Source organism: Sturnira hondurensis, unplaced genomic scaffold, assembly GCF_014824575.4.
Source record: "Sturnira hondurensis isolate 20B ecotype Veracruz unplaced genomic scaffold, ASM1482457v3 Scaffold0011512, whole genome shotgun sequence".
Classification (NCBI taxonomy): Eukaryota; Metazoa; Chordata; class Mammalia; order Chiroptera; family Phyllostomidae; genus Sturnira; species Sturnira hondurensis.
Genome location: NW_028084143.1, coordinates 546886 through 574171, shown reverse-complemented (window position 1 = coordinate 574171; position 27286 = coordinate 546886). Strand labels below are relative to the sequence as shown.

The window sequence follows — 27286 nt, the reverse complement described above, 5'->3', positions numbered from 1 at the left end:
ACTTGCCATGTGACCTAGAACCAGTTTCATATTACGATGCAGATTAGAAACAGAACAGATGATGCTATCAGAACAACCACTGTAAAACTGGAGACATTCGGGATCTACTCAGGGCCCCCTGTCCTCCTGGTGTAACTAACACCCACGGCATTAGTCACCATGCAGTGTGGACATGCGCCAACACCGGCACCCCCACCCGCAGTAGCTGCAGTTAACGGCTCGCTCACAGGCCACTTCCCCTCCCCTGTGTTGGAGACACTGCTCTGGTTTCCAGTGTCTGCCCTTCTCCTCTCGGATAAAGTGCACCCTGGTCAACCGCGATACACTAATTCTCCTTTCCACAGACGGCCTTAGAGGGATGAGAACGTGGCCAGTCTGAGTGAATGACCTGTGAAGAAATGTCTTTCCTGAAACTCTCCCAACCTCTGGACCTATTTTAAGAAATAATGAATTTTCCTCTTACATTAGGTTTCCTGATTGGGCCAAAAATCACACAACAGTTTGATTAAGTATTTCTCAATATAATCGAAAACTAAGAGTAACTTTAACTTTGTTTTAGTATTTTATTCAAAGATTTCAGTTTTAGGTCTCTGTAAGAGAGTCATCAATCCATTATTATTTAACCTTTTTTTGCTTTTCAAGGAATTTTTAATAAGGTAGATAATATATACTTCTCTGACATGTATTTTTATATTACAGAAGCTACCACCCTGAGCACTGGGTGAAAACGGCTTGCCTGCATGCACACAGTATATACTGAGTGCAATTCAAAAATACTGTAACTGTAATTTCAGACTTTGCAATTTGACCAGGTGGTGCCAGTGTGTTATTTTACTTTTAACATAAATTTAACTTCAAGTGGCAGAGAAAACAAAAATAGGTGATGAGACTACATTTCAGGAATGTATCTTTGAACAAAGAAACCAAAAAAACTCACTACCACCAAAACCAACAAACGACCTGCTTTATTAGGCATGCCTAGTTTTTTTCTCCAAGTAATTTTTTGGGGGGAAATTACACTTTCAAAGAATTAGCTCTTAAAAACAGAGCAACTAATATTTCCAAAAATAAAACCCCCTCTCTACAGTCTCAAAACTCACAAAACCAAAAGGAAACGTCTGCTCAGGTCAGTTTCACACCCCAGGGAGTGAACTAATTTCAGCAGGCGAATCCGAATTCTAATGCAACTAGAGACTACCACTGTTATTCCCAGCTGCGTTGACCTTTGTCTTATTGCTGACTTATACGGGATAAATTTTCTTTGGCAACTTTTTATACTACCAACAGATACAACTGGACAACTACAAAGGTTTGGATTTAGTATTTCAAAAATTTCAAAACTTCATTAAAATTACTTCAGCGTAATCTCTTATAGATGCTAGAATAGGAAAGTCTCTAAACACGCCTAATGTCACTATAAGAAAACAAAAAAGATACTAAATAATCATTATGGAAAGCTTTTTAGTTATGTACAAGTACACAGTTCAAACAGCAGTGGAAATAGTACAACATTAGCTCAAATTCTCTGTCAGACTTTCTGTGATAAAGAACCAAAGTCATATGTAGAAACTAACATCTGGATCTCTGTCCACTTTCCTGGAAGTCTGTTTCCAACGGATTCAAAATGGCCTAAATTAGCCAGATGATAATGTGAATTTCTACCATAACGCCACATAAAATTCAAGTATACCAATCACTTAGTCATTTTTAATTCTGCTCTATGGACTAAGCCTATTTTGGAGGCTTGACACAATATTACCAAGAAATTTAAACAAAAAGCTGAAGTGCGGATGCAGAACTAAGGGACCTTTCCACGCACAACAAAACCACCAACTTAAATTGCAAACGGCTCCCACTACCAGCACTCAAAAACTCACACCAAGTATATCAGAACAGACATGGCGGAAAGTGCTCTGAAGCGTGTTCGCATGACAAAGATCAGTGATGAAATTCAGCCAGCAAGAATTCAAACAGGCATACATGCAAACATCTGTATGCCAACTTTCATGAGTAAGACATAGAAAATGATTCATTTCAGTCATTTTATATACAACTTGTATATAATTTAAAACAAATAAAACTGAAATTTTCCCTATGTAAAAGCCACAATAAAGTCAAATGAAATACTAAATAACAGTCTTACAAACTGGCCTCTCTTAGGAGAATAAGAACTGAGTAATGTCACTCTAAGAAATGCCCTCTTCTTGATCAATCATTTCTGTCTTCACTGAAAAGACATCTGCCAACATATGTTTTGGAATTTCTGAACCTCTGACTTTCAAAGCGTAACAAGCATTCTCCACTTTGGCCAGACTCTGTTTCAAGGTGTACAGTTTCTTAGAAACCTCGTACGGTCCAGTATTGCCGATGAAGGAAAAGCCGTCATACACCTGACGCAAAAACTGGCTCACTTCAAAGGGCGTGTCGATGTCCCCATTCCCCACGCTGTTGATGCACATCCGCATCAGCTCTCCAGTCAGGTCGGCCACTCCCAGCAGGTAATCAACGGGCGTGATTCTCAGTCTCCAGGAGTCGAACTGCTTATCCAGAGCATCCGATGAGGGCTGGTAAAAGAACCACACACACACACACACACAGAGAAAATTATACCGTGAAAAGGAGTGAATATGCGTGTATCACATTTACTAGAAGGTACACAATCAACAGCAGATCAGCCATACTCATCTCTAAATAAAATGATCTATTTTGTTTACTGACCATTTCTGATGTTACAAGAGGAATTCATGCCTTGGGCAGGGAGCTGAATTAAATGGGTTCAAGACAATTTGGAAATCTAACACTGTATCATTATAAAATTGACTATTTCCTACTTCATTTGACACACACAATAAAATTAAAACCTTCTTCAACAAGGCCCAAGTACTTTATTGCATGACAATTACTTACTTATTTGAATGACACCTCTCAAAGCCCTCCGAGTTTGTGATCACTTCCTGCCCTCCTGAGCCCTGCGGTCCCCCTCTGGCCTCTCTTCTGTCCCTACACAGCACTGACAGTCCTCGTTCATTCCTCCCTCTCTGGCTCCATCCTCCTCAGTTCCTTCAGACCCCTACTTTCCTACTGCCTCCGGCAAAAGCACAAGCCTGAACCAATACTGAGCCCTCTTTTTGTTAGTCCTTTATTCAAGTGGCTGAGTCCCATTACGCAGAAAATACAAAAGTTACATCTCCATACAGCCTGTACCACTACAAATTACTCAGCAGTCCTTTTCCTTATTCTTGGATGGTTCTCTCTCCCGTCTCCTTAAACGCTACTCCAAACCTTCCTTACTCTCCTCAGCCCCCTACTCAGTCCCAAGCCTCTTCACTCTCAGTAGACAATCCTGCCTACTTTCAATGGCCTGGTCATCTGCCAGATCACGTACTACAAACTCTCAATTACCTTACGCCTACAGAAAAAAAAACAAGCAAACAGACTTATTTATGTCCACATCCATCTTTACCTTCTATCCTCCAGTCTCAGATGATGAGTTGTCCCTCCTCTTGTTTGAGGTTAACTCTTCCAAATGACCTTGACCCATCTCCTCCCACCTCTTGCAGGACCTTGCTTCATAAGGTGTATGCCCTTGGGCAAGTTATTTCATCTCTCTAAACCTCAGTTTCCTCATCTGTAAAATGGGATAACAGTACCTACCTCAGAGGTTTATTTCAAGGATAACATTTACCAAGTTCTTGGCATCATGCCCAACACAAAGTCAATCCCAACAAATGTCAGCTGCTGTCAATTACCATTACCATCACCATGTAAATCTCTCTCCACATCAATTTCCCCCTCTATATTGGATTCTTTCTGGAAGAGGCAATGCTTAACTCGTTACTAAGAGGCTGTATGAGCCTTAGGTATAGGCACAGGCACACTGGAGGCTGCTGGAGGCGGAGGGACCTAGCTGCAAAGGCGTGCAGGTAAGAACTGGGTTGTATAGCGGAGAAACTTGTGAGGTATTTCTTTTCAGTCAAATTTAAAATAAGAATTAGTACAAGGTGAATCTAGAAAGACAGACAGGAGTATAAAGTGACATTAAGGAACTTGAACTTTATCGATGGGTAACAGAGTCACCGAGAGTCAATTAAGCAAGGAAATGAGTCAAATTCAGCTGTTGTTACGATCCCTCAGTATCGTTGGAGTCCTCTTCCGAGACCGTTTGGTCCAACCCTCTGAATGTAAAGTAGAAGAGACGGGGTTCAAGAACCACCAGAGGTAACACAGCTAGTTCATGACAGAACTGGATGAACACTCAAAGCCAGCTTCCCGATTACTCTGATGCCTTTGAAACGACATCATGACATAAACATCTGCTCTGTCTTGTTTCTATGAACAGTTAAGAGAATGGGCATCTTTTTTTTTAATTGCCTTGAGAGAGAGAGAGAGCAAAACATCAATTTGTTATTTCATTTACTTATTCATTCATTGGTTGATTCCTGTATGTGCCCTGACCGGGGATTGAACCTGTAACCTTGGTGTATCAGGAAAATGTTCTAACCAACTGAGCTACTTGGCCAGGGAACTGGCATCTTTTTAGAAAGGGTACACAGACTATAGTAGGGGAAAGAGGGTTGCATTTCATAGGTCATTTATAAAAATAACTTTTGCTTAAAATATGAATGTTCTTAACTCTATCATTATACAGAAGGAATTCCCTGGTCATAACTAAGAACTTGCTTTTGGAGAAAAAAGCTTGTTAAAAAGTAACAAATTTCAACAAATGTCAAGGAAACCAATTCTGCTTTACTGATTGATAATGGGAACTAGGAAAAAGAAAACTACTTAAAACACAGATTTTCAAGATGGATCTGAAGTATTAAGGGGTAAAATGTCATCACATCTACAATTAAAGTAGCTTTGCAAAAAATATTTAGATGAAGTAAATATGGCAAAATGTTGACAATGACTGAACCCAGGCAGCTGGTACACGGGTGTTCATGTGTCACTGTTTTCTCTGCTTTTCCATATGTTTGAAATTTTTCATAATGACGTTGTCATTATGTAAAATGGTAAAAAAATAAATGGTTTTCACAATATTCTCAACAGGCACATGAAAGCAAAATACCCTCATCTATCAAACTCCCAGAATTTTTCGCACCAAGGATCTTTACCACCAAAAGGAAAAGTTACTTATAACTGTGGTCTTAACAATTTGAAAAGTGTGCATGAATGTTACACCACCACATCTTAGCGTAACCTGCTACCAAATCCTGAAAACAGAGCGTTCACTCTCAGTTCCTCTCCACTGTCTGCCCTGCTATTTCCATTCCAAATTAGAACTTCAAAGGAAGTTGGGCAAACTTCACTAAATGAACCAAAATATGAAATTTTACTTCCCAAAATGAAGAGCCTCCTTAATAAACTTCATATAATTTTAAAAATTGAGAAAATACACAGTAGCTTCCTCTGTCTGTCATGCCAAACAAGTTAAGTCTCACTTTTCAACACTACCATTTTAGTGAATATTCAATCTCTACAGTTTCTTCCATTTCCTGCCTCTCCATCCTGACTCTGAATAATTCTGAAATAATAAAACAAAAAAAAAGATGAAAAATAAAGAAAACTTACATTTTATCTTCAAGTATACTGGTATCTCAGGAAATACCAAATATTCAAAATCTCACCTCATTGCCTAAATATTGTCTCTTGAAACCCAAAGAAAAATAGTATTTACGTCAAAGTCAAACTGCAAAACCTTCTCTTTTGCTAATTCAGAAAAGCTGTATAATTTTCAGATACAAGCACCAAGAACTGAGTGACTAACAGCTCTCACTGCATAACACCTTTATGCGTACCTTTCTAACGACAACCTGCCGTGTGCTCCCCACGGCCTCATTTCGGTCAGACCCCTCACACCCCCTGTGAGGCAGACACCTGGCCCTGCCCCTGTGGCACACGTGGACGCTGGCACAGTGGACAGGGCGCCGGTTTGGATTTAGGACACCTGGTGTCAAAGCTTAGCTGTCACCCTTATTAGCTGTGTGACTCTTGGTAAGTCACTCAAACTCTCTAAAAACCTGTTCCCTTCCTTGTAGAATAAGGGTGATCATTCTCACCTAGGTTAGTAAGAGGATGAAATGAGACAGTGTTTATAAAGGGTACACGGGAACACACAGTGAAACCGGAAGTGAACTTGCAGTCATCACTCGGTAATGCTGTCGGGGAAGAGCATGACCCTCTCTCGACGGGCCCACGGTTGTTCTTGTTCTATCCACTATCTATAATTTCCAAAGAGGCCGTTTCCCGAACTGGGGATCTGTGAAAGCACACTTTAGGAAGAACATGTTCACCTCAATATTCCCACCACTAGTACACTGCACGTTATATAAATGATGTAATAAATGTGATGTAATAAGGTTTTAAACTCTTACAGTCTTATTTTCTTTCCCACTGTCTTCCGTTGTAAATATCAGTTGTTTGTTAATTTCCTCCATGCTGATAAGTGATCGTGTTTTGATGAAGTGCTGAAAAGAGACGGCTTCCACATATTCCTGCAGGCCTGAAAAACCAGCCAAGAAAATCACTAAGAAACAAGCATCACGTAATAAGCAAATCATGAAACAAATGAGCTTCAAATGAGCATCACCTGGCTGCACCAAAGCTCGGCAGCAAATGCAGACTACAACGTGAGCTCGTGAGCTCTACATCTGACACGTGGAAAACGCGGCACCACCCGGGAGTGAATGGCGGGGACAGCGCTGAACAGAGCGACCACGTCTGTGACCCAACCATACACAGACGGCTCCGATACAAATGTATTCGATTTCTTCTTCCTTGACATTAGTTTTAAAAACCCACTCTCCTACAGGGAAATGTCAAAGATTCTTAGGAAAAAAATGTAAGAATTTAAAAAAGGGCTTTATAAACACTTTGATAAATAGAAACTATACAGATTTTTATACATTATACAGCAATAAGAGGAAACAATAAAATGAAAATCTCCTGACTCGTTTTGAGTAGCACATGACCTTAAGCGTCAGCAAATAGATGCCTTTGGCTGACAGAACAAAACATGATGGAAAAGGACACGTTTCATAAACCTCGCCATGCTGAGAAACAATAAACTGGAGTTTAACAAGATGGATAATATCTTTCATATTTATAATAGAAACATCTGAAATTTTAGTTTCATGAATAGATGACTGCTCAGTTCCCTGCCCTGAAGACAATCTGTATTTCTTCCATCCTTCCAGAAATACTTCATGCACACAAAAGCGAACAGCAAGATTCAAGGGCCACCCACTGTACCTCTAAACGCAACCTAGGATGCTTAATTAGCTCTCACGAACAAGCTAAGCAAGGAGACACATGTGCGGGTAAGCACGAGGGTGTTCACCATTACAGTCGTTAAACCATCAACTGGAAAAAACAAATGACAATAACAAGAAAAACCAGTCACAGATGTGCCTCTTGTCAACTTATTGTCTCTCCACTCCATTATTTCAACAGTGGAGGTGGAAACTAACACCTCCTTCTCTGTCAGCTGTCACAACTTTACACTGTGTCAGCACCCAGGGGGCACAGGCAGGCCACCCAAGGAGGAGAAAGCTTGGTCCAGGCTCTGGTGTGCGCGCCGCCCCCACCCCGGCAGCCTTCTCAGTGGGGGGTGGCTGGCAGCTCAAGGTGGTGAGCAGCACTTGGTATCTCCTTGGGGGCGGCTTCCCAGCTTTCTCCGTGCGTTCTTTAACTGTGCTGTAGTTTCCCATGCTATATACTTCCATGATTCTATGCTATTCTGTGCCTGTGGTGACCCCCCCCTACAAATCTTTTTCTACCAGTAAAAAGAGTTTAAATGTTTTGATAAACCCCAATTAGGGCAGCACTGATTTCTTCACACCGTGTAAAACTTACACTTCAACTATGTTTTGGTTGGCTTTATATGATCACCTATTTTGCACCCCAGAGCTTTTGAGGGCATAGATCATGCCTTTACTCCTCTGCTCCTTTCCTATCCCTGAAAACAGCACCTCATATACAGAAAAAACTCCAAGTGTTTGGTCAATTGCTTATAATCATCTTTCCCTGTATTTCATTTTATTAAACTCAAAGTTTTTCACAAAAATACTTTAAAATGTGGTATTCAAATGCTCAGAACTATCCCACTGTAATCCACTATAAAAGAAATACTCTTACAAGATTCAAGTTCAAACTGATGACATTCAGAATTAGCAAGTCAGCTGATTTGTTTCACAGAGGGGAAGAAAGAGGGTATGGAGCCAGAGGCCTCAAATTTCATCAGTGCTGTCAGTCTCTATTAATGTCAGTCTCTATTAATATTAATATTTGGTGGCGACAAAATATTACATTTTCAATACATCTAAAGTCATTTTTTAAGTTGTCCTTGGGACGTGCTCGATTACAGTTACTTTGGAGAAGAGGCGACCATTTCTACTCCGTAGAAACTGGTTTCATGACAAGCCATAGAGACAGTTCAAGGGCATCTGGCCCCGAACACTGAAAAGCACTGCTGGTCCTATCTAGGTAAAAGGATGTTTAAACAAGTTATGTTTCAACTTGATGAAAAGGACATCCGCAATTTTCAGTGAATAATCCCCAAGGTGAAAAATGTCAGCCTACTGCCACATCCCACCAAACAATGCCTTCCCTTCTGTTTCTGCCTTGGAGTAAATCCAATCAGAATTATTTACAGAAACAGCTGCCCGTAAGAGACAAGTTTGCAGGTTGCTTTTATGTCATTTGTTATTTTTCTCCTTGTTCTTCTATTAGAACATATATCAGGAAACTCAATTAAAAGCTCCTGATTATTTGTATTTGTTCTTATATTTAAGCAATATATATCCAGTCCAAATCCCCATCAAAGTCCATATATAAAGGGGAACAGACAAGAGGTTTCATTATAAATTCCAATGTCATGTCTCCACCTTCTTTCCAGGCTGTCAGTGTTTTAAACAACTGTCCGCCATCTGCCCCGCAAGTCCACTCCCAGGAGCAGAGCAAAGAGCGCCGACCCCGTGCACTCACACGGACACGCGGGCCAACGTCCGCACACAGGAGCATTGCTCACTAGAGCCAGAAAGTGGAAACCACCCAGACGTCCACCAACTGACGAACAGACAGCCAAAATGCGGTGTAGCTGTCCAACAGAGCAGTATTCTGCCATACAAAGGAATAAAGCATCGACATGTGCTACGACATAGGCGAACGCTGACAGTATTATCTAAGGGAAAGAAGCCAGGCACGAAGGGCCGTATGACGCGATTCTATCTACGTATGGTCCAGAACAGGGAGCTCCATGCAGACAGAAGGCAGGTCAGTGGCTGCCTAGGGTCAGGGCTGTTGGGGTTTCGGGGAGGGAAATAGGAGTGACTACTAAATGGAGAAGGAATTTATCTGGGGATGAAAAAATATCCTGGAATTAGGTAGTGGTGATGGCTGGATACCAAGGATAACCACCTTGCAATAATACTAAAAACCACCAAATTATGTAATTCAAAGGGGTTAATTTTATATTACATAAATTATCTCAATTTTTTTAAACTGCATTTTTAAGAATTTGTAAGACTACCACCTGGCATTTTTCAAAAGTTAGCTTTACCAGACCATGAAACGTTAAAGTAAAATAACACCTAGGCTTGATTCACAGACCACTCTACCAAAAATAAATGATCAATTACTTAAACTGCACATTGAAAATAAGTGTATATCTATAAGCCTCAGTCGTGTGAAGTATGAAAAGTTATACTACCAATAGCAAAACTAAATTCAAGTTCACTAACTTATATTTTTCCTAATTTGGATGTTGTCTACCTGAACAGGGCTTTTACTTCAGCACTAAAGATCATATGCTGAGCAAATCAGTATTACTGAGTCTTTCCAAAACGAAAATAGAATTTAGTGCACAGGTTAGTAATTCCATTAAATTCCAGAAGGGAAGAAAGCAAACATTTATAAACATGTGTGTGCCAAAGTAAAAAATCTATCCATAATCATACTGTATTTAATTTCCAGAACCACCCATGAGGTAGCTATCACTGTTCCCATTTTACGGGGAAGAAAGCTGACACTCAAGCAGGCTGTGTGCTTTGTTCCAAGGTCACAGCCTTCAGACCATCAGAGCAAACCTCACAGTCTGGGCCTGTCTGACCGAAAAGCTTCTCCTCCCACTTCGCCTTACTGAGTCCATTTTATCTATGAAAAGCAAAGGTAACTGAGTGCGGGAGTTCACAGCAATCTGGAAATCTCCTCAATCCCCCAGGGAGGACCCTAACTACCAAAGAAGCACGTCCCCTTCCCTCCCTCCCTCCCTCCACCATGCCAGAAGCCCCCTAACAACTCTGGTCTCCACCATCAACGCCCTCAGGGCAACCGCTGAAGTTTGTTGTTTTTTAGATTTTATTTATTTTTAGAGAGAGAAGAAGGGAAGAAGGGAAAATATCCATGTGAGAGAAAAACACCGATTGCTTGTGTCTCAAACACACCCTGACCAGGGACCAAACCTGCAACCCTGGCACATGCCATGACTGGGAATTGAACCGGTGACCTTTTGCTTTGTGGGATGACACCCAACCAACTAGCCACACGGATCAGGGCATACTTTTAAAAATACTCTTAACAGGAATATAAATTATTACATAAATCAATATAAATGCCAAGTTTTAAATATTTCTTTTCTTCTTTTACATTGTTACAATTATTATAAAACTGCTTAGCAAGTGACATAAGATACAGCATAAATTCTTCATCAATTCATTCTCATAACTCAAATCATTTCTTGATTTTTAGGTGCTGCTGGAAAAACCTCTTGTTTGATCTGCGTTTCTCCAGCTAAATGATGTCCTTGTCTGAGGCACGACCTGCTACTGGGACCGGCATCAAAGTCTTCCTTCCTCCACCGAAACGAAGGGTGACTGCGGAGCCTGCCTCCATCTCAGCTTCCGGCTCCCCCACCTCTCACCAGATCTCTGTTGCTCTCTCTCCTAACCGCGGGGACACAGGGACTGGAGGAACAGAAAGGAGGTTTGTGGTGTCACTTGCTGGGGCTCCCTTGGCTGCTCAATAAAACCCGGGACAGACTCCCTCTCCCCAGGCCTCTTCCCTGGGTGCAGAGACAGCTGCCCCCTGTCCACCGGGGGTGCGTCTCCAATGAGGCAAAGCCCCCTGAACCCACTGCAAAGCCCATTACTGCAATCTGAGCGAACATGCCCTGCATGAAACACATGAGTATTTTCTTTTTTTTTACTGTTCAGTAACAGCTGACACCCAGTATCATATCAGTTTCCGGTGTAGAACATAGTGATTAGATATTTATCTATCTTAAAGTGATCCCCCCCAGTAAACCCAGCACCCATCTGACACCACACTGTCGTTACAATACCACCGACTGTATCCCCTGTGCTGTGTTGTACCTCCCCGTGACTGTTCTGGAACCGCCAGTCTGTACTTCTCAGTCCCTGTCAACCATCTCACCCTGCCCTCCAAACCCCCTCCTGTCTGGCCACCACCAAGTAGTTCTCTGTATCAACGAGTTCAATGAAACGGCTGTTCTTATCCCTGTTCCCAGTACACTTCCCAAATACCATGTGCCTCTCCCCTCGGGGTATCTCCTTTGGAGGCGTACAGAAGAGGCTTACTCTCCACAGCTCGGCTGCACAACACACATACCCCCACTTGGACTTAACAGGAAGCGACTGCCCAGTCTCCCCCACCAAAAGAACACAATCCCCACAGCCCGCCCCCTGGATGTAGCGCACAAACCAAAAAGCAAGTGATGGGCTGCACTGTGTCCATGAATCCATGTTGAAGCCCTACCCTCTAGTGCCTCATAACGCGATGTGTCTGGAGACGGGCCCTTAGAGGGTGAGTCCTAACCCAACCAGACCGGCGTCTTTGTAAAAGGAGATGAGGACACAGGAGAGACACCAGGGCCCCCACACTTGCAGGGAAGACCATGTGGGGACCCAGGAACAGGGCAGCCACCACTGGGCCAAAGAGAAAACCAACCCTGCCAACAACACTTTGATCTTGGACTTCCAGCGTCCAGAACTGTGAGAAAATAAGACTGTGCTGTTTGAGCCACCCGTTTGTGGCGTTTTCTTGGGGCAGTGCTAGCAAACCTGCCGCAGTGCCTCGGAATCACAAGGCCCGTCTGGCTTCTGAGACAAACCAGATATGCTGAAATCTGTATTATTAATTAACTTCACTACTCATCACAGTTAATAATGTCCTACTTACCAGCAGACACAGAAGTATGTTTCTCTTTTAACAACCGTGATTGTGCACCAAGCCGAATGCCACCTGACTTCCCCCACTGTCATCCTAGGGCAACTAACTGGCAAAATCCTAACCGTGAACTAATCTAACTTTCCACCACGTTCAACTCCTATTTCTATACAGAGAAGATCCCACTTATTGGTCAGGTTAAACTCGCAAAAGTGATTAACAATGGCTATTAAACATTCCTGGTTAGGTTCCTACCTCATTACCTTCAGAGTCATTCTTATGTCTCCGGTCTCCCCCCAGTTCCCACCCCCCAGCCCCCACCCCTCCTCAGCACACGGGAAAAGGGTCACTGAGCAAGAAGCTCTCAACTGCCCCCCTCCATACCCATCCTAACCGCCCATCTCAGAGGAGGTGGCTGTCCTCAGATGAGGCTCTTCGATCTACCTGGGCTCTGGGTCCCACCCTCTCTGGACTCTCCGGGGAGCCTATTCCGTAGAATATTCCATCTGCTCCCTTCAGGGCAGGTTTCCCGGGACCCAGAGCTGGACTCCGCCTGGACAATCGTATTCAGGTCCGAGTCCGCCACCGCTTTCCAGTTGAGGACACCCGGGCTGTGCCTGCTATCTGCCCTGTACCTTGGCTTCTCTAGACCCACATATCTAATGGCCTATTAGGCAGCCACCCCACCTGACCCATGATTTCTAGTTAATCACACTAAAATTCTTTCTGTCTTCCTATTTTCTCCTAACACCTAATATCGCCATTCAACCAAGGGGCCAAACCAGACACTGAAAGGTATTCCTAGACTATTCTTTTCCTCTGAACTTTGGGGGGAAAAAGATACCACATACCCTGAAAGCCTACCCTTTCCTCCCCCACTGCTGACACCAAACTACTCATCCCATACCCAGAATGACCCCCACAGCCTTATTCCTCACCTCCCTGCCTCTAGCCTTCCTCCAAACAGGGTAACAGCGTAACAGAAAGCACAGGCTCGAAATGAGGATATCCTAGATTCAAAAGCCAATTCAGTCTCTCACTGGCTATGTGAACTAAGATAAGTAGGTTTGTCAACTTTACTGCCCTTCCACATCCTCGTTTGTCAAGTAGAAACACCAGCCTACAGTGTAGGATATACCCAGCGTAACATATCAGGATCCGGCATAAGGGCCCTCCTTTATAACTGATGAATTACACTGACATGGGAATAATTAAAATCCGAATGACAGCCATTTATTTTTATTAGACAAGATTTTATAACTTAGAAAGCAGCGGGTTTGCTTTTTTGTTTTTGTTTCCATGTATTAACTCACAATCAAAAGAGGCCGTAATTACTCCAAAATATTACCCTAGTCAAACATGCAACATAACTGTAAAAGTAACAGGCACCCTGGCTGGTGGGGCTCAGTGGACTGAGCGCCAGTTCGATTCCCAGTCAGGACACGTGCCTACACTGCAGGCCAGGTCCCCAGTTGGGGTTGTGCGAGAGGAAATCAACTGATGTATTTCTTGCACATTATGTTTCTCTCCATCTTTTTCTCCCTCCCTCCCATCTTTCTAAAAGTAAATAAAATCTTGTTTAAAAAGCAACAGGCAAATTATGTTAATGATCACTATTCTCTGTCCAACTACAACATCGTAAATTAAGACAGTCTGTCAAGGGACAAGGGCCTCTTTGGCTGCAGGAGTCCCGGACTGAGTTAACGTGCTCTCTTCCCTGTTCCCTGGTGAGCCCCGTCCTCACCAACCGACAGGCCGCAGCTCAAAGAGCAACCTGCTGAAGGAGGATTTCAGAAAAGCCACAGAAGTGTTCGAAGGCGAAACAGAAAGTGGGCTAACAGACTGTCATACAGTCGGCCAGTCCAAGTCCTGTGTACCAGACCTTTTCCTACAAAGCACGTTTACAAACTGAGTTTTTGTACCTGGAAAATGCCTACAGAAAATTTCCCACCATTGCAGCAGTCACAGAATTCATCACAGAAATTTGTGGTATGATACACACACTTATTAAAACAGTCACAGAAACTGTTTACTGAATCATCTCACATTGGAATGCAAATTTAAACTACATCTATTTTACTTACCCACGTAAGTAAAATTAAAGGCCGTATGAGTGTCTTTAAGCAGTACAGAACCTGAGGGCTTCGAGTAAAAGCCTGTGGCTTTGGAGAAAGCAGCACAGACGAAAGCTGCAGCAGCTATCAGGGCGAAAGGAGGTGGTGACGGAGCAGATAAAACAGGTCGGAGTCGACTCCGACCCCATCACGAAGCTTCTTTACAGAATGAGGCAGTGGGACCAGACGTCCTCCAACCACTCCTTCAAATTAGGCAAACGAGTACTTTCTGACAAAATTAAAACATACTCAGGTAAAATTTAAAACCCACTAAACCAAATGATCATCAAATTAGATCATGTTGGGCGGAGAAAAAATGAACTGCTCATCAAACGTAATTAAAATACCAGTTAGGGTCTGAACTTAAGTTTCATGCACCAAAATGTCTCATAATTAAACGACAATTTTTATCGTTTTCACAGTGATAAAAGCTAACACATACATGGTAATATACATTTCCTTCTTTGACATAAAGGACACTTCCCCCCAACTGTTTATTTTCCAATGAGAGAGGAAAACAAAACAAAAACATGATAGGGCACCAACAATTCTTTCAAGCAACTGCCCACCGGCTCGTTTGTCTGCCCACCCCCGGGACAGCGCGCAGTCGGCTCTGCCGAGCCCTGTGCAGAGGCCAGAGCCGACTTTCTGCCGTCCGGCCCCTGGAAGCACACTCGGTGCCTGAGCGCACACGAGCAGCCCTCGGGGAAATGCTCTGCGTGCCACCGGCACTGTTCTTAATGAGGAAAAGCACAGGGCTCCTTTAGTTCAGTGCCAGAATTGTCTTATCTTCAAGTCAAAAGAACAACGACTTGGAGTGACACCAAAACAAGCATTCGACAATCACAAGCAGCAAGCTATTCATAAGCATCAGATTGTTAATGCCACTCTAATTATAAATAACCATACTTTATCATACAAAATACCTGTCAGCAAATTTTTAAGTCCCAGATAATTAAACGACAATTTTTTGACTGATTTATTCCTTCACTTTTTAAGGGGGAAAAAAAACTTTATTGCTTCCATTTCAACAACCTTGTTTTGAAGACATCTAACAGAAAAGTGAGATACAGGGAATCTTTAAATGTCTAGGCCACGAGTAAGTCATGTTCAAAGAACATTTATGGATCGTAAACACAGGCCTGACACCGAATTCGGTATTCCCAGTACCCCTCCGTGACCCAGCAAGGTGGGAGAATCTGGAGGCAGGCTGCCGGTTGCACCGATGCCCTCCCCAAACTCTCCGAGTGGGGCGCTTCCTTCCTGCTCTAAGACCGCCATCAAGGGAATTATCACTGATGCAATTTCCTGAGACACAGAACTGTTCTGGAGAAGGAGCTAAGTACTCATCGGTCAATACTGACTTCTCTTCGTCTAAAAAATAAGTTATACATTATAAACAGTAAAGTGTGTAAACCTCAAATGTCTAACACAATGAATTTTTACATAGGTGTACGCCTGTGTCACTCCACCCAGATAAACACATAAAACATTTCTATCCCTCCGCAAAGTCCCCTCAGGCCTACAGTCAGTGACCCCTGCCCCAACCCCCACCCTGACGTCACCACCATCCCGCCTCTGACCTCCCTGGATGAACACTGCCTTTGTTTGAACATCACATAAATAGAACTATACGGCATGGACTCCTTTATCTGCTGATTCTGCCCAGCAGAATGTGAGATTCACACGTGCGCCGTGCGTGTTTATCATCGTGCGTTGCTAAGTAGCATTACCTTGTGCAGCTACACCACATTCATCCATTCCCTGGTGACAGGCACCGGGGCCACCTCCGGTTTCAGGATATCATGACCAGAGCTTCTGTAAGCATTCTCGCACATCTTTTGGTAACGTAAGCCTCACATCGCTTGGGTACATGCCCAGAAGTGACCATAAAGTAGGCACATAGTTTTTGCTAAATATGGCCCAAGTTTTTAAAAGTGGTATTTACCACTCAGCCATGCTGGTGAGTGAATGGCATTTCAAGGGCATCACCCCAGTGAACACTGCTGCTGAGCACACCTTTTCTGAACATCTGAACATCTACTTTTTTGAGGCCTTTGTTCAAATTTTTGGCCATTCTTAAACTGTCTGTCTTCTTTTTGATTCGCAGGAATTGTTCATATGGTCTATACAGGAGTCCTTTATCCATCACATGTATCTGAATGTGTTCTCTCAGATTTCAGCTTGCTATTTCACTTTCTTTTTTTAAACTATTTAAATTTTTTTTAATATATTAATTTTAGAGAGAGACGGACAGAGGGGGAGAGGGCGAGGGAAAGGGAGAGGGAGGAGGAGAGAGAGAAACATCAATTTGTTGTTCCACCCATTATGCATTCATCGGTTAATTCTTCTGTGTGCCCCAACCGGGGATCAAACCTGCAACCTTGGCTCACAAGGACAACACTGACCAACTGAGCTATGTGGCCAGGGCCACCTTTTCACTTTCTTAATGATCTCTGTTGACAAACAGCATTTCTCGAATTTAGTGAACCTCAAATGACCACACTCCTTTTAGCAGTTAATGCTTATTTCTGCCATTTTAAAAACCTGTCCTACCACAAGGTCATGAAGACATTCTCGTGTTTTTTGAGGCTTATCTCTGCTTTCGTTCTATCCATCCTCCCTGCGGTGCCTCTGACCTTCTCTCCCAACCCCGCCAAATGTGCCGGAGTCAAGGACAACGCAACGGAATCCATCAGGCCTCTTTTAGTATTTAAAACCACATAAGCCCTGCTAGTAAACTATAAATTATGAGGATGGGAATGTGTCTCCTTTGGGAATAAATTATACTGACTCTTCGCAGAACTGTCTGAGTTATCACTTCAGTTTCCAGTAACACCCCCAGCCCCGCGGCTTTGACTGATGTGCACGGGCACCGGCACGCGGGTACTCGCATGCGGGCACTCGCCCCAACGGCAACTGCTGTTACCAACACTGTGCCGCCCACTGGAAAGCTGCCGAGAGAGCAGACCTCCCAAGCTCACCACGGGAAGTGCACGTGGAGATGGACGCAAACCAGACTCACTAGGATGGTCATTTCACCATGTGTACCAACACCAAGTCAGTGGAATTTACACGCCTGAAATCAATATAATACTGTATGTGTGTTATACCTCAGTAATACAATTATTGAACAAAAAAGACATTCCTACACACGACAAGTCAGCATTTCTGAGAAGTGTTGAAGTTTTAAATGTTTAGGCTAAAACTGGACACGTACTGGGCAAATACGAAATGAACTCACTTCCCACGGAGCTGACTTCCGTGGGAACTGACTGAGCTCAGAGAAATCAGCATGTAATAGACATACCTTTGCAAGTCTAGGTATATCAGAATCCTACGGCATCTCTCCTGTCAGTGAACTCACGTTGAAACACAACAGAGCCTTGGCAGGGTGTTTCAGTTGGTTGGAGCATCGTCCCGCATGCCAAAAGGTTACGGGTTCAATGCCCCATCAGGGGACAAACCTACACTGCAGGTTCGATCTCCAGTCAGGGAGCATATGGGAGGCAACCAACTGATGTTAATCTCTCTCTAGAATCAACAAACATATCCTCAGGTGAGGCTTAAAAAAGCAAACCAACGCATTGATGCTACAGCTGATCCTGGAATGACACTGGTTTGAACTGTGCAGGTCCACTTAAATGTGGGGTTTTTCCAACAAACACGTACAGTGCTGTAAATGTTACTGTCTCTTATGATTTTCTTCATATTATATTTTCTCTAGCTTACTTTAAGAACACAGTGCATGAGTGTAATACACATATCGTACAAAATACACGTTAAGCAACTGTTTATGTCACTGGGAAGGTTTCCGGTAGACAGCACACAATCAGTAAGTTTTGGGAAAGTTTCACGTGAAATTTCTGATTGCCAGGGGCGGAATGTTAGTTGAGCCCTAATCTCTGTGCTGTTCAAGGATCAGCTATAATTTACAGAGGGTGACAATCGCTAAAACCCAGTACTACCGGGCACTTCGAACACGAATACAACACGAATATTTAGGGTCGGTGTCACCCTAAAATTCCCAGGGTGGAGTCGCACTGCAAGACGTCTGGGTCCCCTGGCCAGCACTCCCCTTTACAAACCTAGCAAAGCCGACACTCAGAGCCGCCAGTCAGACAGACCCGCGTTTAGCAGGGGAGATCGCCCCACACACTCGAGATAAAGTAACTGAGAAAACAGTCACTAGGAGACAGACTTTTACTAAAAATCAATCAGTAATTGTAACTGCACAGTTAGAAAAACGTTTTTGGATTACTTTTACTATTTAGCAGTCCCAATTCTTTTAAGTCAATAATATTTTGCCAAGTATCACTTAAAATTCATGCAATTCACACATAAATCACATACCATGCTATTTTAAAAAACACTGTTAGGCCCTGGCTCGTGTAGCTCAGTGGATTGAGCACAGGTTGTGAACCAAAGGCTCGCTGGTTCAATTCCCAGTTAGGGCAAACGCCTGGTTTGTGAGCCAGGTCCCCAGTATGGGGCACATGAGAGGCAACGACACATTGATATTTCTCTTCCTCTCTCTCATTCTCTTCCCCTCTCTAAAAATGGGGAAAAAATTCTTTAAATAAATAAATAATAAAAACTACTGTTCGCACTGGAGAGAGCCCAGACGTACCTGCAGTAATGGCCCTATGGAACTGATGCAGGTCTTCTCCCGAGAGCTCCTGGGCCACCTGCAGTATCTTTTGTCTGACACCATCCAACTTCATTTCTGATTCGGCCAGTATGTCTTCTGTATCAGGAGCACTATAATCAAGACGTCGGGAGCTTTTAAAACATCAGCGAGATGCTCTACAGTGAAACCTGAAGTCCTCTAATTCTCACTTAACACAGACCACTAGTAAGTATTGTACAAACTTGGATATTAACTGAAATTTACAACTGATTTTATTGAAACTATTTAAAAACATGAAAAAATGCTGTAATACAGTATTAAGTGAAAAAAGAAGTATACAAAGTTTTATGTATATTACAACCAGAACTGTAAGAAAAATTACATTCATAAAAATATGATATCTAGGAATGTCTGCTTTCAGTCAGGGTGGAGCAACATGGACAGATATTATCCTTCCACCATCAACAACCAAAAAGAAAAACTACATGCGGAACTATGATTTTCAGACACCGGACAACTGGCAGCATGGGACAGTGACCCCTGAGAGAGGTGAAAAAAGGACGCAGGCCCCACAGACTGCCCCATCTTACTGCCTGGGAACTTTCCCAGTGACAGTGCAGGGACCAGAAACCTACGTGGAGCCAAGGAGTCTCCCTGAGAAAGTATTTTGAACTGAATGAAAATGAAAAACAATGTATCAAAATTCAAGGAATGCAGCTGAACCATACTTAGAGACTTAAAAGGGACCTTTACAGCACTAAATATCTGTATTCAGAAAAAGAAGTTTCTTCTTTGATCTCAACTTCCACCTTAAGTAAGAAACTAGAAAAAGAGGAGCAAATGAATCCACAGCAAGTATACAAAGGGAAAAATTAACCCATGTAACACAAAACAGGAAAACGGACAGTGTCAATGAAACCAACATTTGGCCCTTTAAGAGCAATAAAGCTGACCCAGACCGATCAGTCATAAGAGAGGACACAAAGTACCAACCCCAGGAAGGAAAGATGTCACTACAGACCCTCCATAAATAAAAGGATCATAAAGAAATACTACGAGATGCCAAAATTCCTTGAAAGACATAAACTACCAAAGCTCACTGATAAAGAAAAAGATATCTACCTATAACTATTAAAGAAAATGTTTATTGTTAAAATCTGCCTGTTGCAAAAAACATCCTTTGACCCTAATGCTGACAAAAAGTCAGAGAATATTCTAACAGCTGGTTACTGTCCAGAGAGATATAAAGTATTACAGTATATATAAAACCTATCAAACTGTACCCAACTATAATGTTTTAAAGATATTTACTCACCTTGTAATCCTATGGAGCAGAAAAATTGTCCTCTTACTTTCTACAGTTATATCCCGGCTAAGTTTTACAAGTCTCTCATGTTTATCGTGTCTTGCGTCAAGTTCCTGCTGAAATGCTAAGAATACATTATTACGACCATAAGCATGCATATTCCATAATTAAAGCCTATCAAATAATACTGTTATTATGAATGCTAAAGCAACCATTATTTACTCAATAAAGAGGACAAAATCATCTCATTTATTTTGAAGTACTCAGAAATCAAAGACTCTGCTAGTAATCAAAATATTCTTTCTTTAGGTGGGTTTTACCTTTTAATTACCTTACCACAAACAACATAAATACCCCCAAAAAAGAAACTGGGATTTTTAAATTAGAAGTTTAAACTCTTAGCAACATCTACTACCTAACTGTCAAGCCCTGCCTAGTCACTGAAATACCAGGAAAACACTTAAGTCTTCACAACCATTTAATTCAGAGGCATGGTCACTAACTCCAAGGACCAAGCAAACACCTGGGCTTGGAGTACCCAGTAAGTTTATTATGCATGAATAACACCCTCACCCCCACCCTGGCTGGTGTGGCTCAGTGGACTGAGTGCCGGCCTGCAAACTGTGAGGTCACTGGCTCAATTCCCAGTCAGGACACATGCCTGGGCTGTGAGCCAGGTCCCCAGTTGGGCACATGCAAGTGGCAACCAATGAAATGTATCTCTCGCACATCAATGTTTCCCTCCCTCTCATTCTCCCTCTCTTCCTCTCTCTAAAAATAAATTTAAAAAACAAAAAACAAAAACAGAACTTGAATAAACTATTAAGCAAATACATAGTTGACAAGGCCCTAAATACATGTAGTCTTTTATTATTGAGATAATATTAGACTACGATATTGCCTAATACTTGGAAACAATCCAACGCATTTTTATTTATTATTAATACATTAATGACCACTGTGAACTAGACAGCACAAACACAAAGTTAAAAGGAGACAGTTCTCATCCTCAAGGGGTTTAGCACAGTATGAAACGGAGAGACAACCAAATAAAATGGGGCCATCCTATAATACAGGCAGAAGGTTCAGTAAAGAGGGAACCACATTCTTCTCGTTCGCTAACACTTGCCGGAAGGACAGCAGATGCTTAACAAACAGCTCCTGAGCGAACGGATGGACAATGAATGAATGAATGCAATGTCCGTCACCAACTTCGCTCCAGAGAACAATCAGAAAGGCTCCGGCGGGAAGAAGCTACCTGAGCTGGGTCCTGAACAAAACCACAGCACGCCGGATGCACAGTGGGCACACCACGTTTGCGTGGCTCCCGGTGATTCCAAGCACAACACAGTGCGTGTGAAAGGCAGGCCGAAACACGAAATGGTGAAACATGCTTGGACACAAGCAGCTCTCTGTCGGGTGGGTCAGGGGATGGGGGTGTACGTGGCCCGCTGCAGTTTTTCCAGAGTGACAGCCGGGATCAGCATGCTCTCTACTCAATTACAACTAGCTGTCCCACGTCTGTGGCGATCCCCGGAGGCGCTGTGGTCGTTTTAAAACATGGCCACAAATTATGTAACTCCTCCCTTCAAAAAGTGGACCTTAATTCCCTGCCCCTTAAATACCACGAGGCAGAGGTCTTTGGCTCCTTTTAACAAATAAAGGCCTCCATTCTAACAATACAATGTAGCAAAGGTGCCAGTATATGATGCCCAAGACTGGGCCTGAGGGGGATCTGGGATTCCTCCCCGCTCTGTCTGGAGAAGGCCAGATGCCACCCTGCGGGGACACTCGAGCAGCGGCGGAGGGGACCTCAGCTGGCTGCTGGCAGGAGCCCCCCAGCCCCACTCCAGTCTTCAGATGACTGCAAGTTAGAATCAACTGCTAACCTCTCTCAGGTTCCCAAGCCCTTGGAACTACAATGTACACAGCACTGGATGAAGGACAAGAAGAATTTTGTTTTCGTTCTGTTCTGACACGAGGAACAACTTTACCAAGTTAATATACTGAGAAAAGGGGAACAGTAAATAGGTATCCATCCATCCATCCAAGATTTACTAGGAGATGGGAGTTCCTACTCTGTGCAAAGTGCTACAGTCAAAACAAAAATACAGTACATCTTCAGAAGTCTGGTTGAGGAAACAAAACCAATGCACATTCAAAAAATTAAACGTAGGTGTAAATACACCTGATATATAGTCAAGTGTCACAAAATGACGTTCTTGTCATTGATGAACCTCACATACCAGGATGATCCATAAGATTACAATGGCGATGAAAATCTATCGCCTACTGACGTCATCACCAGTTACTCTGAAATGTGACACATTCCTCAGGGTTTGCAGTAATGCTGGTATAAACGAACCCACAGTGCTGCGAGTCCTACAAAAGTAGAGATCAACCTAGCACAGTGGAGGCTGGACTGCCCTGGAGATTAAGTGCCTTCCAGGAGGATCGCACACCCGCATCAGCACCTAGCGACTTTCTCCCTAGCGTCTTCCTCCTGGTCATTAAGCAGCACAGGAGACTATGTGTGCACAGCTGGCATATTTCACGTAACAGATACACACTGATATATTCGGTTACGTGGTTAGGGTTTGGTCATGTGGCATGTCTCATGTCGATTACACAATGTTTACCCGTGGAACGGTAATGAGGAAAAAGAGCCAAGACTTTCATCATCTTGACTTTCATGGCCGACCTACCACCACCCAAAACCTCCAGGAAAAGTACAATATTCACGTACACACATCTAAAATTCTTAGGGGCTGTTTTCTGGGGCACAACAATGGCTACACAATCCTTGTTACAACCTCCTTAGTTCTCTTCTTTCGCCAGCTTACATTACTGAGAACTTACATTTGAAGGCCAACATCACAGGTGAAGATGAATTAACATCCTTCCCTTCTCTTCTCTGGTTATGTGGGAAATTGTCATGCTTCCTTTTCCTGAACCCTCCTGATCCTTATGTAGAAAAGGAGAAAAAAGTTAGGCTCTTCCATCACCAAGAGGTGATACAACGTAATGCAGGGAGGCACACCCCTTCCTTCCTTAAAGCTAGATGCCCAGGGGCAATTCGCCTTACAGGCTTTCCCAGCTGACTGGTGGTAAAGCAGCTGTCTCTTTCCCCCAAACCTCAAGTTTGCTCAGCCTGGACACCACCAATAGGTTGCCTGATCTGACACAAGATGGAGTAATCACGCAGTTAAGATTTTTTTAAAAAACAGCGCGTGCATTCAAGAAAAATGAGAGGTGTTAACGAGGGCCAGTGTGGCTGGGAAAGTCACCAGGGCGGGGACTCCCAGCCTGCAAGGGACCGGGGCATCCCTCGGGGGAAGGGGAGAAATCGGACAGAAAAACAAAACGTCCTCCCGCTTTGGATAAATAACGCCCAGGGCTGTTGAGGACGCCACCTTCTTTGTTGCTCATGGCGTCCCAGCCTACAACAAGCCGAGTTGAGACAGAGGGCCTCTAAGTTGGAGGGACTGCGAAAGGCGGAGGCGGGAGAGCCTGTCCAGGCGCCCTTGGCATCCAGCCGACGTCGATGGAAAGGCCGGAAGCGCGCGCACCCGCAGCCACTCAGGCGTCTCCCTTCAGCCTCTCACACTTCCGGCCTGCATCTGGGCCTCACGGCCACTGGCTCCGCCCCGCGCATGGTCTAAAGGACTTTGCGCCCGCGTGTGTCTTCGCGCCTGCCGTCTGCCATGCCTGACGCCAGAAGCGACTCTACACGTTTCACTTCACGCGCTGCTAATAAATAAGACAATCTGGCCATGTAGAGGTGAGATCTATGTGAAGGTGGAAAGGTGGTGGAAAATGTGCAAATGTACGTGACTCTTCGCCTAAGGCACCTTTAGAACACCCTCGTGTTCCCTCAGTGTGGACCCAGCCTCCCCGCAGTGCATAGTGGGATTTGTAGTCTCGCCATGCAGGCGGCCCTGTGGCGCCAGAGCCAGGCAGGGAAGAAAGTTTCTATGAGCAACTGCGAGGGGTTTTGTTAGGATCTAGACCCAGACCTCACAGAGTTAGCTTTTATTTGTTGATTAATGGATTAATTTTGGAGAAGAGAAACATCCATTTCTCTTTATGGCTTCCTAAGTAAGTGGAACTAACTTACTTGTGAATGGTTGATCCTTGTGTGTGCGGTGATTGGGGAATCGAACCCGCAACCTTGGTGTATTTGGATAGTGCGGGCCAGGGACCCAAGTTATCTTTCAAACTTCTTCCTGGCGGTGACTTTAGGAGCTAAAGTGATGGGGATACGCAATCAGTTAATGGATGGTGTAACTAGCATGTTCTCTGAGAACGTGAAAGCCCACCTTCTGTCCCCCTCCCCATGCGCCCTCTGTCCTCTTCTTTTTCCTGGCTCTCCGGAGCCACACTGCCTGCTTTCAATTTCCAGTCCGTCAACCAGAGGTCGTGTGACCTTGAAGATGTAATGAGTCCCTAAAACTCAGTTTCTTTATCTGTAAAATAGGGATACAACACTATCCGCCTCGGAGGATTATTTGAGGACTCAGTGAGTTACTACTAAGGCCTGTAGAAGAGTGTCTTTCATGTAATAAATGTTCAGTTAATATATTACCATCGATACCTGTCTCAAGCAAATAAAATAGAAGTCAGTGGTAATAACAGTTGTGCTCTGCTACATTGTGAGCTTTCTGTTGTGGGCAGGTTCTGTCCGGTCTTATCCGACTTCCTAGACTTCGCTCCCAGCCCTGCCCAGCCGTCCCCAGCTCTCCCCAGCGCCAGCTGCACGGTGCCCTTGCGAGCATCCGCAGGCGCTCCTGGAATGGCCGTCCACCATCAGGACGGGCTGGGCGACTGAGCAGCAGCCCAGCGTCCTCTAGACACCGTCCTCCCGACTACGGCTTGGAAGGCGGGTGACCTGGGCCGAGCAGGGGAAACACTAGTACGTTCTATTACCGTTTCTCTAAGTCACCTCCATGTTGCGGGCACCTGTTATTCCTCCCTAACTTAACAGGAACAGCCAGTGAACCGGCTTGGCCCGATGTGGCAGGATGGCCATTTCAAGTCCCCGACACGCGTGTCACAGGCAGGTTTTCAGGTGGTGGGTCATCTCTAGGGACTTTGCCCGCTCTGAAGCCACAATGTAACCACCACCCTTTATACATTTGTGGCCCTTTGAATACATGAATTGATTGGCCAAATTTCTTGCGGCTAACCCCCTGAGGACCCGGGCTGACATCTCGGCTTATGGATGTTGAGCAAATAACTCTCAAGGGTGAGCTTGTGCAAGGTCTCACCCTTGTCACATAACCCCCACCCCTCCTTTGATGAGTGATGACTAGACCATGAGGGAGGTAAAAGACAGCTCTGATATAAATGTAATCATTTAAATGTGACTCCCTCCAGATCCAAGGAAACCAGTAGGCCGTGAAATTTTTAGAGTCGATACCTATTTTACCATGGTCTGGAAAAGGGGCATTATTCCTAACTCTACTGGAAGAGCAGTTCCCAAGACCCCAGTTCTCCTAAACCAGCCATTTCCCTTCGCCCCCTCCGGCCACCCCTCCCGCTCAGGTGTCCGACCACACCTGCCTCGCTTGCGCGGCTTTTCCTTGCTTCCCTTAAATGCACGGATCAGAACACTAAATTTCCTTACAGGTGCCGTTTTCTTGGCGTACTTGATGGAGGGGAGTCCCAGGAACACTTTCCCAGCACTTATTTGCATACGCCCCCGCCCCAGGTGTTTGCACAGAGCTGCTTTGTCTGGGAATAACTCCCCCCGCCCCCGCGTGACAACGTGTATCCCTGCCCTGACTGTCTCCTTGTTCTCTTCTTTCAGGTGTACACGCACGGTTTGGTATTCGGCAAAACATGTTTTTGGTTCTTTTTAAAAGAAGGTTATCACCCCCCGGGCAGGGCGAGGGAGGTGAAGATTTTCCGTAAGACCTTGCTCCTAGAAGGGTGTGCTTCCCTCCACATTCCAGGTGCCCACGTTCGACTCAGTAAAACTCGATGCTTTTCGGACGCACCTGTTTTTACTCCGTTTAAAAATGTTTGTCACCTTTACAGGAAAAAAAATCACATGTCAACACTGCTTTAGGGTATTGAAAATAAATCACATAATAAAGAGAAGAAATATAGGCCCTTAAGAGACTGTTGCAGCATTTACGATGTTACTAGTGACTACAGAATCTGGAGGGGCGAGGGGGAGGCGGCGATATTGTCGTGAGGTACTCTAATATTGAAAAGGAACCTGTAGGGTCCAAAGCGTTCTTGTGAAGTGTACACATTCCAGTTCATAGATTTGTTTGTCAGGCTGGGCTAGAATGTTCTGGGAGAAAATGATGTTTAGTTCTTTACCGTTGAGGGAGTAAATGGGATTGGCGAAACCATGGTGAGAAGCTTCTCATCCACTCGGTTGGCTATCATAATAAAAAAAAAGGCAAGTGTTAGTGGGAGTGTGCAGAAATTGGAACTCTCATACATTGTTGGGGGGGATGGAACATCTTGCAGCTACCGTAGAAGACGGATTGGCAGTTTCAAAGATTTAGACCTAGAATTGGGGCATGACCAATAATTCCACAAAGGATGGAGGACGGGGTTTCCTGGGGGTGGGGGTGGGGGTCAGGAAAGACCTCACTGGGAAGGGGACGTGGGGACGTGGACTTGAAGGAGGTGAACAGTGAGCCACTGCCGGACCTTTTCCCTTCCCTGTGTGCCAGTAATTGTTCCCTTTTCTATATTGTTTTTTTTTCCTTTTGCTCTTTCCTGCATCATTCCCATCACCACACAAACATGCTGTCATGCCGTCCATCTTAAAACACATCTCCGGAGCCCTCTTCTGTCTGCAGCCGGCACACCATTCCTCTGCAGCTGCTGCGGGAAAACCCCGGCACGGGCTCCTGTTCTTCCTCAGTCCATCTCTGGTCAGGCGACTCGCCTCAGAGACCGCTCTTGGCAAGGTCACCGATGACTTTCACGTTGCCGAATCTGGTGATCCGTACTCATTCCTCGTCTCGCTGGACCTACAGCTGTCATTTTCTGTGTCGCTGCCAGACACCACGTCCCCTTGGCTCCCCTTCC

The 27286-nt window shown here is 44.2% G+C and overlaps 1 protein-coding gene across 2 annotated transcripts; it reads right to left on the bottom strand.

Moving 5' to 3' along the window:
- Nucleotides 1-634: 634 nt before the first annotated feature.
- TSNAX (translin associated factor X) lies at nt 635-25877 on the bottom strand. 2 transcript variants are annotated; one of them, XM_037060246.1, is made up of 6 exons: nt 25860-25877; nt 23093-23197; nt 20243-20357; nt 18928-19058; nt 6375-6502; nt 635-2564 (listed from the first exon to the last, which is right to left on the bottom strand). In XM_037060246.1, exons 2-6 carry the CDS (start codon nt 23106-23108, stop codon nt 2187-2189), a joined length of 768 nt encoding a protein of 255 aa, XP_036916141.1. In that variant the 5' UTR covers nt 23109-23197; nt 25860-25877; the 3' UTR covers nt 635-2186. The 2 variants fall into 2 exon arrangements, with proteins under 2 accessions (XP_036916141.1, XP_036916140.1); XM_037060245.1 differs by lacking the exon at nt 25860-25877 and adding an exon at nt 23647-23852.
- Nucleotides 25878-27286: the final 1409 nt, after the last annotated feature.

What these genes read in the sequence shown, in the direction of transcription:
- TSNAX (XM_037060245.1), bottom strand. An exon ending in TGTGATGTTGGCCTTCAAAT is followed by an intron (nt 20,358 to 23,092) that starts GTAAGTTCTCAG and finishes ATGTATTCTTAG; the next exon opens with CATTTCAGCAGGAACTTGAC. An exon ending in CTGCTCCATAGGATTACAAG is followed by an intron (nt 19,059 to 20,242) that starts GTGAGTAAATAT and finishes TCTTGATTATAG; the next exon opens with TGCTCCTGATACAGAAGACA.